The 15,272-nt window shown below is 42.5% G+C and overlaps 1 protein-coding gene across 2 annotated transcripts in view; it reads right to left on the bottom strand.

Moving 5' to 3' along the window:
- pigg (phosphatidylinositol glycan anchor biosynthesis class G) overlaps positions 1-15,272 on the bottom strand; it is a 55,038-nt gene that overhangs the window by 32,443 nt on the left and 7,323 nt on the right. For both annotated transcript variants that reach the window (XM_034543383.1, XM_034543384.1), the window contains 3 exons: positions 9,834-9,972; positions 5,397-5,609; positions 322-539 (listed from right to left, as the gene is read on the bottom strand). In XM_034543383.1, the coding sequence (XP_034399274.1) occupies positions 322-539; positions 5,397-5,609; positions 9,834-9,972 (570 nt within the window). The remainder of the gene's footprint in view (positions 1-321; positions 540-5,396; positions 5,610-9,833; positions 9,973-15,272) is intronic.

The raw sequence follows: 15,272 nt of genomic DNA, 5'->3' as shown, positions 1-15,272 counted from the left end.
AACCACAGAAACACACAGGACACGCAAACAGTATTTTAGCAGTGTGTCCTCTTAAACATATAATGCACGTAGAGCACATGTTGTGAGTATTGATAATTATGGCCGTTGCATCTTAAAGCTTTTTTTCCTTCTGGCAATTACACTGTTAAAACACTTTCCTGCACCAAAAAAAACAAACAGAAAGCTTTCAAATGTGGACATGTGCCTTTGGAGGTGAGTGGTTTCATTTTGTTTCTTCACACCTGTGACTTTCATACATTATAGCACACCGATCTACCAGTCTCCACAGTCCTTAGGATTTATAACCCCTCCCCCACTCACCTGAAACACAAACACCGTGCCTGCGACCATGGAGTACATGTCGTACTTGCCCAGCTGCTTGCTGAGGGCCGAGCTCATGGCGGCCAGGGCCTCCAGGTACTGCTTCAGGACCTTTTTGCCCATGTTGGTGAGCACCTCCGAGGTGTTGCCATCCAGGAAGAGCTTCATCCAGATCCCATGAGCCCTTTCTGCCACGCGGAACTGCTCAAAGCCTGCCTCTGGAACAGGATGAAGAGGTGGGGGAGGGGGGGTGGGGGGGGGATTACTTTGACATTGATGTGCACCGTCAGGTACTCGAACACTTGGCTTTACTTTGACATGCAGCACAACTTCAGCAGCTATTGCGTTCATATAGATTCATCAAATTGAGGACATCTGCAGCATCTCATTAATAACCTCTGTGGGTTTCCTGATGCGGCGTCATATTTATTTTGCTCTATTTATTCATCACCAAATACCTTCTGATGCATCAGGACTATTCCACTTATCTCCCAAAGCAAACAATCTGTGCTTTTCTATTATGTAACTTCCATCTCTGTTTGCAGACGGCCTCCAAACTGAATGCAATAGTTTCAGTATTATAAAAAGGGAGAACTGTGTGTCAATTGGTGGCATTATTTACATCAACAATCTGCCAACTTATTGGAACATATTAGCAACGTTACAACCACGGTTGGATGCTCGGCTACAACTGGATGGAGATGGAACCACTGGCAGAGAGGCTGATATTTTTTTATTAGTTTATTCAAAAACAAAACAAAATCGTGAAAACAGTGAAGAAAAATTAAAGGCAGTCTGGAGTGCTTTGCCTCACTTCAGGCCGCCTGTGCTGCCGCACGAACATTTGTCTTACTATTTCCTTCCTCATGAATGAGAGTTCAGTAATCCTATTCATGACTTCATCAATCATACTGATGCCCGTTGGATGTTAGAAATGGGAAATCTATTACATTTCAGCCGTTGCTTGTTCGGTTTCCTGTGTCGATAATGTTCCTGAAATTGAAAAGATAATAAAATGCCTGGAGGTAAAAAAAAAACTAAAAAAAAAAACTTTTGTCCTAAAAAATAAATAACAAATATTTCTAATTTCTAATCAGGACCCTAACGATGAGGAGCCACGACTCACTCACACGTTTACTCAAGGCGGGCGAAGGGACGCCTGCTTTCATTTCACTTCAGTGCTTTAGGAACATGTTCAAGGACAAAGCAACGCGGAGTGTTTGATGTGTGGTATACATCAGACACACACACACACACACACACACACACACACACACACACACACACACACACACCCCTAAAACCAATATTTTGCAGCATAACACCTATCTCAGCGGCATAGCGGTGATAAATAGTGACTGTGGCTTTGCCAGACAGAGGGGCTGGTAGAAATATTAGAACCTTAAGCCACAGGCATGAATCACACAATATCAATGGCCCTGGCCATGTTTCATCTGTCCAAAAGAACACGTATTGGTTAATGGCCCTCCAAGATGCCTGAGGTTAGAGGCACAAGGAAAACACAATGTGGAGATTGAAACAAAGCGGACAGTGATGGATTTACAAACGAGTCCTAGAAGGACAGTCGTACTTCTGCTGCGTGAGGTTCTTCATTTGAGCTTTGGGTAACAGGAAATACTTGGGGAGTTATTATTGAGTCTGAAATCAGTCCAAAGCCAATCCAAAATATGTAGGTGTGACTATTTGTCAAGCAGACTATAAACACACTTGATCAATGCAATTTTGGGGGCGTTAAGAGTTACAAAAATGGACTCTGATCGCTTTAATAATAACAGGGTCACTTTACATCATTAAAACAAATATGTTACCAATACTCAGATTTTAATTAATTAATTTTAAAAAAACAATCTTTAGTCCATTTGTTTGGGGAGGAAGAGAGTCTTGTATCAAACTCAAGAATATGCTTTCGGAAATGTAATCAGTTGCAGACGATGCTGCTTTAATCCAACCAAGTTAAGATTCAGTAACGGAGTGGAAAGAAAAACAACAAACGGAGCAATATTGGAACATGACAAATGTGTAGAGAACCCAATAATGGCCTGGGTCAAAGAAAAGAAAAGAACATTCTCAAATAAATGGGACCATAAAGGAGATACACCCATAAACAGACTACTATCTAATAAGAATATCCATTAGGGGGGGTACAAATATGTTGGGTCAGATTCATCAGCTTGTGGAAAAGGAGTAGGAGTCAAGAGCAAATCCATTTGGGAGAGCGAGCTGACTTTAATTACTTTAACTTTGGATAAAGTTATTGCAATCTTGATTTCAGTGTGATTACTGCAGCGGATTATAACCGTAAAATAAACAGTATAAAAAAAGAAACTTGGCAGAGAGATGCGGAGGCAGAACAAGATGCTTTTTTTAAACCTTGCACCGAGTTGAACTTTGAAAATGTCACTTTCATGTTCTGCAAGTTATTGTTACTTTAAAAAGACAAAGAAAAGTGTTTGCACGGTAATGAAAACTCTTAATATATCCAATTGCGTCACACTCCAGTTTGCACTGTAAATATAAGTGATGAAACGCATTTGAATGCTGAAATCAGCCACATTCCTTTCCACTTCTTTCGCACCCTTTGACCCCAACAGGTGTCCGACAGCCGTGCTACTTAAAATATCATCCCAGGCGAATTTCCTACCGGTCACAACTATTACATTTGACTGCATAACAGCTTCATGATTACGCACATGTGCAGTTTCAGGGAGAAATATAAATAAAAAACCAACACATCCAAATGTAGGTCTGCTGAAATAATTTCCATTTCATCCCATCACTATGGAAACCAGGGACCAAAATAGAGTGCCAATGTGCTGCAAGTGCGGTACGGTTTTCAATGTGAAAAGAAGTAGTTCCCTTTTAAATCAAGTTTTGAAAGAACAATATTTGCCGTTTACCACACCTGCAGGTTCGTCTCACAGTTCAGCATCGGGGTACGACGGCTTGAGGTACCGACAAATGGGACACTGTACAAATGTCTGTAGGCCCAAAGACAACATAATGATGTGCTTAAAAAAAAGAGCAGGTAGTTTCGGATAATATTTGATACTGAAATATAATGTGTTTATAAAAAGGCAAAAGACAACTTGGGAAAAGTAGCTCCAATTCTAAAGCCATGCTAGCAGCTCTACGACGGAGCCGAACACGACGCCAGCCAGCGATTCATCTCCCAACCCACTCATTCATTTACAGCAATCTCATCGGGCTATCCAACTCATTTAGTTATCACGACGCGCTAATCTTACAGATCCGGGGTGTTGATTTGAAATCAGCCCTCTAACACTTGATAATGACATGAGTAATTCCTTATTTTATGTTCATAAAAGAGTTTCTCTAGCTGTTTTTGTGCCTCCGAGGTCAGACAATTCTCATTAGACAGGGAGGCTGCAGGCCTGTAAGCAACCTTGGCACCACATATTATCTATTTGGTTGTCACGTCGAAAGCATTTCACGTTAACTATGTCTGAACCGCTCTGTAGAGGATTATGAATCCTCAAATGAAATGCCACATGTCTGATTGTTTGCCAAACAAGCCAGTTATCAAAGAGTTTGCCTCCCAGACCCAATTCCCGTCCGTCTCGTATGAAACGACGAGATAAATTGCTTCCGACCGACCAAACGTCTGCAATGGTAACTGCAGCCGTCGGTGTATGAAATGTACCCGAAAGCGAGGGACAGCAACAGAGAGAGAGGCGTGAGGGAGAGGCAGCGAGATGGATAACTCTGACAAACAGTGTGACCCCGAGATGAAAGTCGGGAGCAGAGCTCCATGAGCATATGTGCATGCATTTGCGCAGAGCGGACGGCATTAATGTTCAAGAACAGACCACGGCTTGTTTGAGAGTCTCCCCGTGTGGATTTTGACATTTATTTTCCCCCGCAGCTGTACGGTCATTTATAGAAATTTATAGAATTCAGTGTACAGAGGGTTTAACACCTACACCCTGACATGACATGACAGGAACATGTCCATCTGTTTCTCTTTCTTGTGTTGTATGGTCAGTGTCTATGGCCACTTTTAGTAACCTACTTCCTGGAAATGCACACTTGATTCATCTGCGTAGAACGAAGAAAAAGATGAACATTTTCAATCTGTTAACCGCCATCAGAGACTAGTGGAAAATCTCTAAAATGTGTCTTCTTTCATAACTCCGGTGTTGACAAGCTTTTGCTCGAGCACGTGAGATGACTCCACCCTAGTCTTAATCAGAGTGCTGCAGGTTAAACACTGCTTTGATGCAGCCGACAACACAGAGTGAATAATGAGGAGATGGACTTCTCCTTACAGCGAGCCACTTCTGAGTCAACTTAAGTCTCCAGTCGAAAAGACGACAGGCACAAGTGGGACGCAAATGAAACAACCACCCAAATGAGACACTGATGCGCTTCCTCCGAGCTCACGTGTGAAACAAACCTCAACAACTTGTGTGGAGCGGTCGCAGTTTTACTAGCTGTAAGAAGAGACCCGTCAGAAATACGCCCGCATTGTATTCCTTTAAAAGCAGCACTAACCCTTTTCTTGACCACGTAGCACCAGAGCTGGTATAGCTAATGTGTTATAAAACAGCTTCCTATAAAAGTACCGCGTGCACAGACACACACACACACACATACTGAGCTCTCCTTTTTGCTCGGTTTTTGGTCTCCGCCAACTCCTGATGGACATATCTCTCTCCTTAGCAGCAAAATCACGGGCTGGTCGCCAACTGTCTGTGTGCAGTTTGGCAGTGAACATAACGGAGGCTTTGTTTTTTTACATTGACAACGGCTGATGTTGGTGAGTGTGAACAAAGACAGTTAAGCTATGGACTGTAAAAACCCAAAACACTGAGCTGAAATAGGTTAAAAGAAAATATAACTGCCTTTTGGAAAGAGTTTTTCCTGCTACAGCAAATAGTCCCGTGGTTGTGTTCGTTGGGAACATTTAGCTTCCGAGTGCAATCAGCAGCCCCTTGAACTACACCGCATAGTGATGAGACTCGCTGTCAGACAGGGTCCCGGCTGACCGAGCTTTAACGAGTCCAGAGGTTGGACTCGGCGAATTCGTAACCCACCTTTCTCATAGTCGGGCGTGCTGTCTTTGAGCAGGCAGCTGAGCTGGTGGCCATTGAGATGCAGGAAGCGTAGCTGGTCTCGGAGAGAGGTCTCCTCTATGACACCCGGGATGACGCGGCCCACGCTGTTTTGAGATATGGGCAGGCCGAGTCCCAGGGCCAGCGTTGGAGTCAGGTCAACCTGCTCCACCACGCCGGGCTTCTCCATTCCCACTGTCACCACGGGGGGAAAACACACACACACACACACACACACACACACACACACACGTGAGGATCCACTGCGCACATGGTACATGATGGTGAAGCAATGACATGTGAGCCTTTTTATATTTTGTGTTGTCTTCTAACCTTCCTTTGAAGACCAGCCTATATATAATTTAAGGAATCTGTTCAACCTGAATGTAACAACCAACTTCTTCTATTCATTCCAAGAAGTAGATTCAAGGTAAAATGCCCCCTCTACCTGCCAGTGGACTTTAAAAAACGGACAGAGAAAATAAAGAAGCCTTCAGTAACTAACCAGTGAAGCCAAAAGTCACATTTTATCACTTCAAACTATCCTCAGATAAAAATGTTCTAGATGAGGGACGGGAGGTGATGGCTCAATGTTCCTACTGTCTGCTGAGGAAGATTCCTCCGTTCACACAATAAGAGCCATGTCTGAAAGAATTTCACAACACATATCAGAGATTTATTTGAGAAGAAAAAAAAAAAAAAAAAGGTCCTTCTCCTGAAGTCATAAAGCCTGCACAAACAAAATCCCACGCCTTTATGTTATTTGGAAGCAATTATGAATATCATATTTTACTGTGTGTGTGAGAGAGAGGGGGAGAGAGAGAGAGAGAGAAGAGAAGAGAAGAAGAGAAGGAGAAAGAGAGAGAGCAACTGAAGCCTTTCTCCACAGTTGACTCATTTCATCCAATAAAGCAAAACCCATTAGCGGCATCTTTGCCGATGAGAATCATTGCGACATTCCTTTTGAATTCCAACAGAGAAAACGTGAACCCGAACAGGAAAGCACAACAATGAATCCTCAGAATTACTCTCGTATTATTCCCGTGGGTGTGACCACGCCCTGGAGGGGCTGTCGACACGTGAGAAAACCACCCAAACAAGAGCAAAACACAGACTGCGAGAACAGTTATTATTGTTGTTCAAAGCTCGTTGTTCAAGACATGTCGACGCGCGGCTTCCTGCCGAGAGACTCAAGAACACAAAGAGAGAGCGGAGTCACTCCTCGAGTCGGCTGAGTGAAGTTTTCAGGTTGCAATGATGAACTGTACCGGTGTTAATATATGCAAACGTGAACGATGAAGATCACATGGCTGGGACAAACCCCAGCGCTGTGAGCTAATTTGGTAATTGGACACAATGAAAATCAGCCGGCGAATTATCCGACGGGTTTGGAACAAGACAATAACTTTATTGAGCTCTTCAGGACAAGAGGCTTGTTTTAAATCTGCTACTTAGCGACGAATGACGCTTTCGGCTGCAGTAATTACACGGAGGAGCAAAGTTCACGGAGCAATCTTTTTTTAAGTGAAATATTTTACTACATTATCGTTTGGGGATTTGTTCTCTGCTCGCCAGATCGTTGACCACATGCGTTACCCGTCACATCCAAGCAAACGACAGCTACTCTGCTTCGTACCGTTCGGCTTCCACGGGACAGAGCGACCCGCATGCTGTTGGAACAGATGCGTCATAAATCAGTGACCGATGACACAGAATGCTGATTCATAGATGAGAGCTGCAGCTGACGAGGAAGCCATATGCACGAAGTATGTAGCTCCTTGATGCCGTCTCTGAACTACCACGGGACAGAGACACACATTTGATAATCTGGGTCCAATCAATAATTTATAGTACGTGTCTAAAGGCTTATTATGATTATGCATGTTATTTTTTCCCACATTACTTATTTTCTCTTTTCCTGTGTGCACTAATTCTGTAAATTATATTAATTCTAATAAATGATAGTGTGTGTGTGTGTGTGTTTTATGACTGTGTCTCGGATTTGTAATGTCTAAAATGATTGATGGATACACAAACTGTGGATATTACATTGCTGTAATTATTATATGTGCCAGGAGTTTATGTATTAGGCTGCGTGGGTGTGTGTGTGTGTGTGTGTGTGTGTGTGTGTGTGTGTGTGTGTGTGTGTGTGTGTGTGTGTGTGTGTGCGCGCATTAGGTTGCGCATCTCTGAGTCTGTCCGGCTGTCCACGGCTAATCGCACATATTGCCGGACCCATCAGCCAAATCGTTGTGCTCATTTATGACTGTGTGCTCAAGAGCCTCTCGTGGTATTCCCCCTTTGGGCATGTTATTGTTTTATACCGACTGCCGACTCCTCGCTACTCTTAACCGGCCACGAGGAGCCACAAGTGATCAACAAGAGCTTCTGTTTGGTCTGTTGTCTGTTGATATGCACACATAGGTGAGACTATTGTATGTATATATGCAAGTATGTATGACCACTGCTTGGCAAATGACAAACTGAACCGAGCACCGACTACAACATTAACATTGAATTCAAAGTGTTTCTTACACTGTGAAATAAATTCATAAAAATAATCTATATTCCTTATGAATATGTTGTGTATATCTGTGCTAGTAGGACAACTAGTTAGCAGCCATTGGGAGCCATTACATGTGTAGCTAGCAGGTAATGGGGTTAATACAGCTAACAGCTAACGTGCCTAAACACGTAACCGGGCTGACCCTTTGTGTTCAGAGGGTCAGCCCGGTGTCACTACACTTCAGTTCATTCATATTTATTACGTCAGACGGCGGAAATGTTGTCCATTAATGGATGAAAACATTGTTGCATTCGTTACTGACGTTGTATCTGGCCTCATCCATTCTATGTGGTTGGCTGCTCTGGGTTTCAACAGCAGCACAGTGCATCGCGGCTCCTTGAAGAAAGGAAACGGCGACGATGCACAGACACCGAGGCCGCCTGGCTCTTGATTTGCCCACACGGTCTGATAACAGTGGCCTTGCCTCTCGGGATCTCTGCCGATCTGCCGCGAGAGGGCTGCTTTCTCAACGATGCATTCAGATTAAACAGTGACGCTCAGGTACTGAGCCAGTAATGAACTCTGATCCACGGCAGCCCGTTCTAATGAAAAACAACAGACAGTTGAGCTTTCTACTAACTCGCCATCTCGCCGTGTTAAAAGGAACCGGGGTAGATCCTGATTGAACCGACCCATGCATTAAATAGGACACATTTCCATGTCAACATATTTAAATAAAGTCTGTTCCATATAGCTTTACGGTTACAAAGCACTCAAAGGCCAATACATTCAAGACCTAAATGATCATTTCTAAATATTTTCATAGGAATGTCTCCTCTATAGGAAGCTCAAAGAATGAAGACCACTATGACAACCAAAGTGGACCTCAAGGTCCGTGAAAACTAATTTACTCAACCAGCTTCTTATGGGATGCTACGTGAACTTGTTCCTGTTAAAGTAAGAGCAGTTTTAGTTTATTGTTTTTTAGATTTCAGTTTTTGTTTTGTTTTTCTATAAAAATAAACACATTTAAAAGTGAAGTCATGCAGTTCCAAGGACCACTCGGGATTAGGCAACTGTCAATCAATATGATGATGAATAAGTTGCCTTCTTGTTTTTGTGTAAAACACTTTGTGCACACAGCTCCAGAGAGGTGCGACACTATAAACCTAACTCAATATCACAAAGAAACTGCGTCAGTCTGTCTTCATCTCTATGTCAGTGAAACACACAAACCCACCTCATCAGTGACTCACAGAGTTCAGTCTAGATGCATTTCACAGAGGGGAACACAGATTTTGGCATTTACTTCCCACCCCTTCTGTGATTGGTAGAAGTCGAAAGCACAACGTTTGACTGGTGATTCAAGCTGTCGGCACTGCAGGAGGCACGGAGTGAGAGCAAAACCACCAATAACTCACGTGAACTGTAAATGATTAATTAACATGAATGATCTATAAATAAATACAAATGTATAAATAAATACAAATAAAGCTCTATGTGCGACAGAGGATCAAAAATAGACTTGTCTGAGAGAGAGAGAGAGAGAGAGAGAGAGAGAAGCAATTATCGCGATCGCACGTTCACACTCAGCAGCCGTCGTCACTCCACAACAAAAGTTCAGCTCAGGAGTTTTCTGTTTGAACTCGCTCTGAAATTAATGGGAAGCGTTTGTGTGAGCATGAAAGAAAACAATTCCCCCCAAGAAATCATGTTTACACGCTCAGTTTAATTCATATTTCACAAGGCGCCGCCTTAACTCCAACGGCCTGAACCAAAAGCGTCAGGGCCACACGCGTGTCGACAGGGTGTGGCTGCAGTGGGCATCGCTGGCCCCCTCCAGACAGAATCCAATCCATTTAATGACAAATCCGCAGCCTTCGGCTTCTTCAAGCAACGGTCAGAGGATTTACCTTTTCTTTTGAAGGCCGGGCTTATGAGCACCAGCGGCGTGTTGACCTCCGCCTCCGAGGAGCCGCCGTGGCTGCCGGTCTCCGACATGCCGTGGTCTCCACACAGCACCAGCAGGTAGGGCAAGGATCCCTCCGCCTCCTGAGAGAGACGCAAACACACAAGGTTAATGGACTCCGACTGCCTCAAAGCTCAGAGTCGAGAGGTGAATAATTCAAAACGTGGCAACCGAAGGAAGAAAATACAAATAATACATGCAGTTTGGCAAACAGAGCGGTGGCATTAAATGACAGCTGCTGGGGCAGTAGGCTGCTTCACCAGGATCACTTTGATGTTATTACATTGAAGACGTTCAATTATTACTTCAGAGGCGGAAGTCACGACAAACACTTCCTGGTGCACACACACACACACACACACACACACACACACACACACACACACCCAGGCTTGAAACTAAATTCAGTATCGGCAGCAAACAAGCGCGTGATGACCGGCTTTGATCGCACGCGGTTCCTCCCTCATTGATTCCTCCCTCAGCGGTTCCTCCTTCAGCGATTCCCTTTCAACTAGAGTCACGCGAGCCTTCTACCGACGATGACTTCGACAAGGACGCGTCAGTGAGTCACGGCAGTGGGGGCCGCTTCAAACTAAGCACGACAGCAGATGTTAACAAAACAAAAGCCAAATCTTACCACACATTATACAAAGCGCTCAACAGACTCATCTGCTCTGGTGTTGTACCGCACAGAGCGAATCAAAGACTTCATTCATTATTAAAGATGGCAAATTGCCTCCTTTCAGGCCTCCTGCATTAATAGAGAGCCTGAAAGACAGAAAACGCAACGATTGCTGAAAAGGCCGAGATCAATTTGGCTTTTTTTTGTGTGTTTGGAAGCCAAGTTAGATAAAAGGTTTGTTTCATTGAGCAGGACTTCATCCAAACAGAAAAGGCCAAAGTCAGCACAAGTGTTTATTTAGCCGCGGCCGCGCTGGTGAATCGATGCTCTTTTTCCTTTTTTTTTATGACAGTTCGAATGTGTCATTAAAACATGACGAACACACTGAGCCAATACTGCGGCTTGGAGCCATTGTGCTCTCAGCTGACCCGTTGTGTTCGCTACTCGCTCAGCAAAGAAGAAGCAAAAGACTTTACCTCTCGGGCGCTTGTTATAAAAGACACAAGGAATGCCAACAAAAATAAACAAAAACACCTCAAGTCTGGTTCTAAACACCACTGAGTCTCCTCTCTGTTCACAGTTCACCAGGCGACTTAATAAGGAACCTTTTATTTTTTTAACCAATACACAAGGTACCACTCTGAGTCAGATAACATGATCTTTACGAGCAGGCCAGAAAAGAACACGCTAAATGCTTATTTTCATTTTGTGCTCTGACATCATGCTACTCCATCTGGTATATCAGTGATGACCAACCACGGGTGCTTTACCCCACGTGGGTACTTGGTGCTGTTGCCACGGGGAAAGTTCAACAAAAAAATATGCTGCTCGAGATTCGAGTAAAAAGAATGACGTCCACAAAGAGTACTACAAATCAGTAAGAATAGAATGACCAGTAAACACAGTTACTGCTCAGCAGAGTCAAATTAGTTAACTAAAAGTCATTAAATGAACAGAGAAATGGTTGAATCATGTATTGTCATTATGCAACACAGGGTTACATAGTGAGAAGAAAAGGTTCAATGAATAATAATGAATGAGTGATGAATAATCTGAATAGTAGTATTATTGCAAACTGGACTAAGGCAACCTAAAGACGGAGAATGAATTTGCATGAAAAATGCATCGCACTAATAAAGACTTTTATCTTATCAACAGTGTTAAATAACCATGAGAACATATTTGAAATTGTGCATTTGCTGGATAGAAGGCTGTGGAGTTACGGCTCAATAACAGCTCTTATTTATACAGGTCAGTATTTAAGAAAGGTGTGGAACACATTTTTAAGTACACAATTCAACATTTACTTTAGCTCTCTTGAGAAACACGTGGCTCGGATTACACGCTGCGCCGCAGGTCGGCTTTAAGAAGTTCTGCACTTCAAAAAGGAAGCAAAAAAGAATAAATCTGAAAACATATCCAGAGGAGAAGATTGAGGCCATGCGATCTCCATTAACACAAAGGCCTGATGGGGGGTCTTTATGACCGGGAGGTCCTGCTTTGCAATCACGTTTGAAATGGAGAGCGTGGTGTCCGCCCACTCTGCAGGTAGAGCGCGCCGTCTCTGCTCCTGACGTGAACTCGCTGAACGAGTCTGCGACAGAAACCTTTGAGGCCCAGCCGCGTGAAGAGCACGCTGCATTTCTCCGACCACCGCGTTCACGACCGAAGGACGGTCGACGGCGCAAAGAGCACGCGCCGATGAGGGGAAACTAAGTTGTAGTTATGTTGTCGTGTAGAAGCTTCTGAAGGTATCCTACCCCCACCGCGTTGCGTCTATATTTAGTTCACGGTGCTGCTGTGGAGGAGAACAACAGCACAGCTCTCACTGAAGTGACTGAAGCCAGACTTTCAAACAGAGAGCTCTCTGGGAGGACAAGCGAGGCGGCCGCTGCTGCCCCCCCCCCCCCCCCCCCCAAAAAAACACAGATGTGTCCATGAGCTCGCAGAGGGAGGATTTAAGAGAGAATTAACAATTTTGGGGGGAGACTTGGGAAAACGCTGCATCCAGACGTAGCCCCTTGCTGCGTCTTTTGGACTCTGTTCCTCCAGACCCAGACCCAGAGCCACACACACACACACGAGAAAAAAACAAAGCCGCGAGACCTGCACGCTGATGAACGACAAAATTAAAGATAGCAGAAAAGCTTAACAGTTTATTAAATCTCTGCGGTTGCTGCAACAGATAATATATTAGCAGCTAGCTGGAAACAGTACAAATTATCTGCGTAATTAAATGATCATCCAAACACCCATCATGCTAAAAATAAACCCTGATAGCGTCACATTAATACAAACAAACTATTGGTCATTACTTCATATTTGCATATTTCTTTCTTTTACTATTTAAGGACATTGACTGCTACTATAATAAAATCCACAACCCTTAAAAATTATAACATTGCTTCTGAAAGAAATGTAAGGATAATGTTGAGATGAATGGATTTTAATAGAGCAAGCAACCAGCAACAATTAGATTACGCAGCAATCAGTCGAATTAACTTGAATTTAAATAGCAGAAGCCAGTACCTCCACATGCACGGCGGGTAAATGATAAGACGGGTCAAAGCTGAAGGTGTTTATGAACTGAAGCCAGCATCAGCCATGATTCTGTAATTACCTCTCTATAAAACCGTCACACTCACATTGCATTCCTCCAAAGGAAACAATAGTAGTGGCTGTAATAGACATGTGTTTCTTTCAGACATTTTGATTATATTACATTTAGCAAAACCCTTTTTTGAAAACATCTGCTGGGTGTATTGTGTATACATCATTTCAGTCAATTGAATGAACGTGACTTTAAATCTGCATATACCATTTCTTTGTCCACTTGGGGGCAGCACTCCACGACAAGCTGAGGATTACACATGCATTTGACTAATTATGGCTTTATTAAGTTGATGCATAGTGCTGCATCTAAAGGCCTATTGTTGTACAGCCTAAGCTACCGGGAGCTATTCTATTGAGTTTCCTTTTAGCCAGTTGAGTGAATTTGAGTGCACAATGTCCAGGGCTTTTATTGTGAAAGGTAAGAACAAAAGGAGCGTCTCCTTTGTCGAGGCTAAAAGGACTACAGAGCCTCCCTGTTGTCGTACCCTATGGTGTTTGTTTTCAATACGTCCGTTCCACACGACGGGATTGGTTGAAATCTTGTTCCCAAACTAATTAGGCCGTTTTTTCCGCTGCGGTCAGTGTGAACGTGCTCATGACAACAGTTTGAAAAATATATACTGACATGAGAATTCATCGCACAAAGAAAATGTCAGAAAATAGTGTGAAAGCCCATCACAAGTTCCTGAAGGCCAAGATGAGGTCATCCAATTGCTTCTTTTGTCCGACCGACACTCAAACAACTCAAGATATTCAGTTTATATAACACCTTTCAAGCCGGAGACACTTTTTTAGCGAAAGTTGCGAAAAACTGCATACCCATACTAAAACGAGTTTCTTTAAAACCACACGGGCTATTTGAATCATGTTGGTGTTATAATACAATTATATTATATGTGAAATAAAAATGTATGAAATAAATAAAAATAAATACAAATGTTATATGCTATTGTATGAATTTATAATTTTTTTTCTGCCGGCTAACAAGTTCCTCTACTCTTAAACAAAAGGTAAAAAACTGTAATAGTGTAATTTAATATGATACAATCTATTTGATATGATATATGTTCAAATCTATATTTGACATAATATATAATATATAAAATCCACCCAGCTCACTCTCTGCTCAGACACAAACAATGCTCGTACAACCTGAGACACAGCAGAGCGGACAGCATCACCCATAGAACGCTTCTTCAACAGCCACAGTCACAACACAAAACCACTGAAATATGCTCAATAACCCAACACTACCTCACTACACTTATGTGCCATTTTATTACTTAAAACTGTCTAATTTAGAACTTTACCCCAAACTGTACATATTAGCACCTCTCTTGTCCTTGTACATAGTACCACCCCTCTGTATACACCGCCACTTCTTATAGTGTTCTCTTTTATATTTTGTATTTTTCTTTTCTTTCTTATGTTATTTCTCAAACGTTGACTCGAAGAGCCCTGCATAAGAGTTCCAATGTGGACTGTTGGTCCAGACACAAATGGCAAATACAAATCTTGAATCTCTATATTTGATATCAGATATGATCAAATCTATATTTGATAATACAATATAATATAATATTTGATAATATAGATAATATAATATGTATTTTATATACTATAATATAATCTATAATTTATACAATATGATAAAAATAAATATGTGAAATTAAAAAATATAAAATAAACAAATAGACAAAAATAAATCAAAATGTTTGGCTTTTTTGTTGTAATATTTTTTTCATCGAGTTGAGTTGGTGATAACGCATTCCACTTGTGTTGGGATTTTTTAAGAATCTGCCATTTCATATATTTCTCTCTCAAAATAAATGTCTGTAGGTGACCATTATGAATATAAATTAGTGTTTATAAATAAATATACAGTGTTCCAAGCAACTTATAAACTTCTGGGTCACCTGGGTAAAAATGACATTGGGTACATCCTAAGTCTTAATTGTCATTTCCTCGCTCCTCGCTTGAACCGGAAGTTGTTCTGAGCCGCCATATTGACGTCCGTCTCGAAGCTCTTATTCTGCTCTGAGGAGCGAGGAGGGATCTCTGAGGAGCCATGAGCGAGGACGCACGGGAGCAGCCTTCCAGGAAGTGGTTCAACTCAGTGTTCAGTGATTTGATTGGGCGCTAGCTGAT

This window comes from Cyclopterus lumpus, chromosome 10, assembly GCF_009769545.1.
Source record: "Cyclopterus lumpus isolate fCycLum1 chromosome 10, fCycLum1.pri, whole genome shotgun sequence".
Lineage (NCBI taxonomy): Eukaryota > Metazoa > Chordata > Actinopteri > Perciformes > Cyclopteridae > Cyclopterus > Cyclopterus lumpus.
Note: the sequence above shows the minus strand (reverse complement) of the source record. Positions and strands in the feature narration are given on the sequence as shown.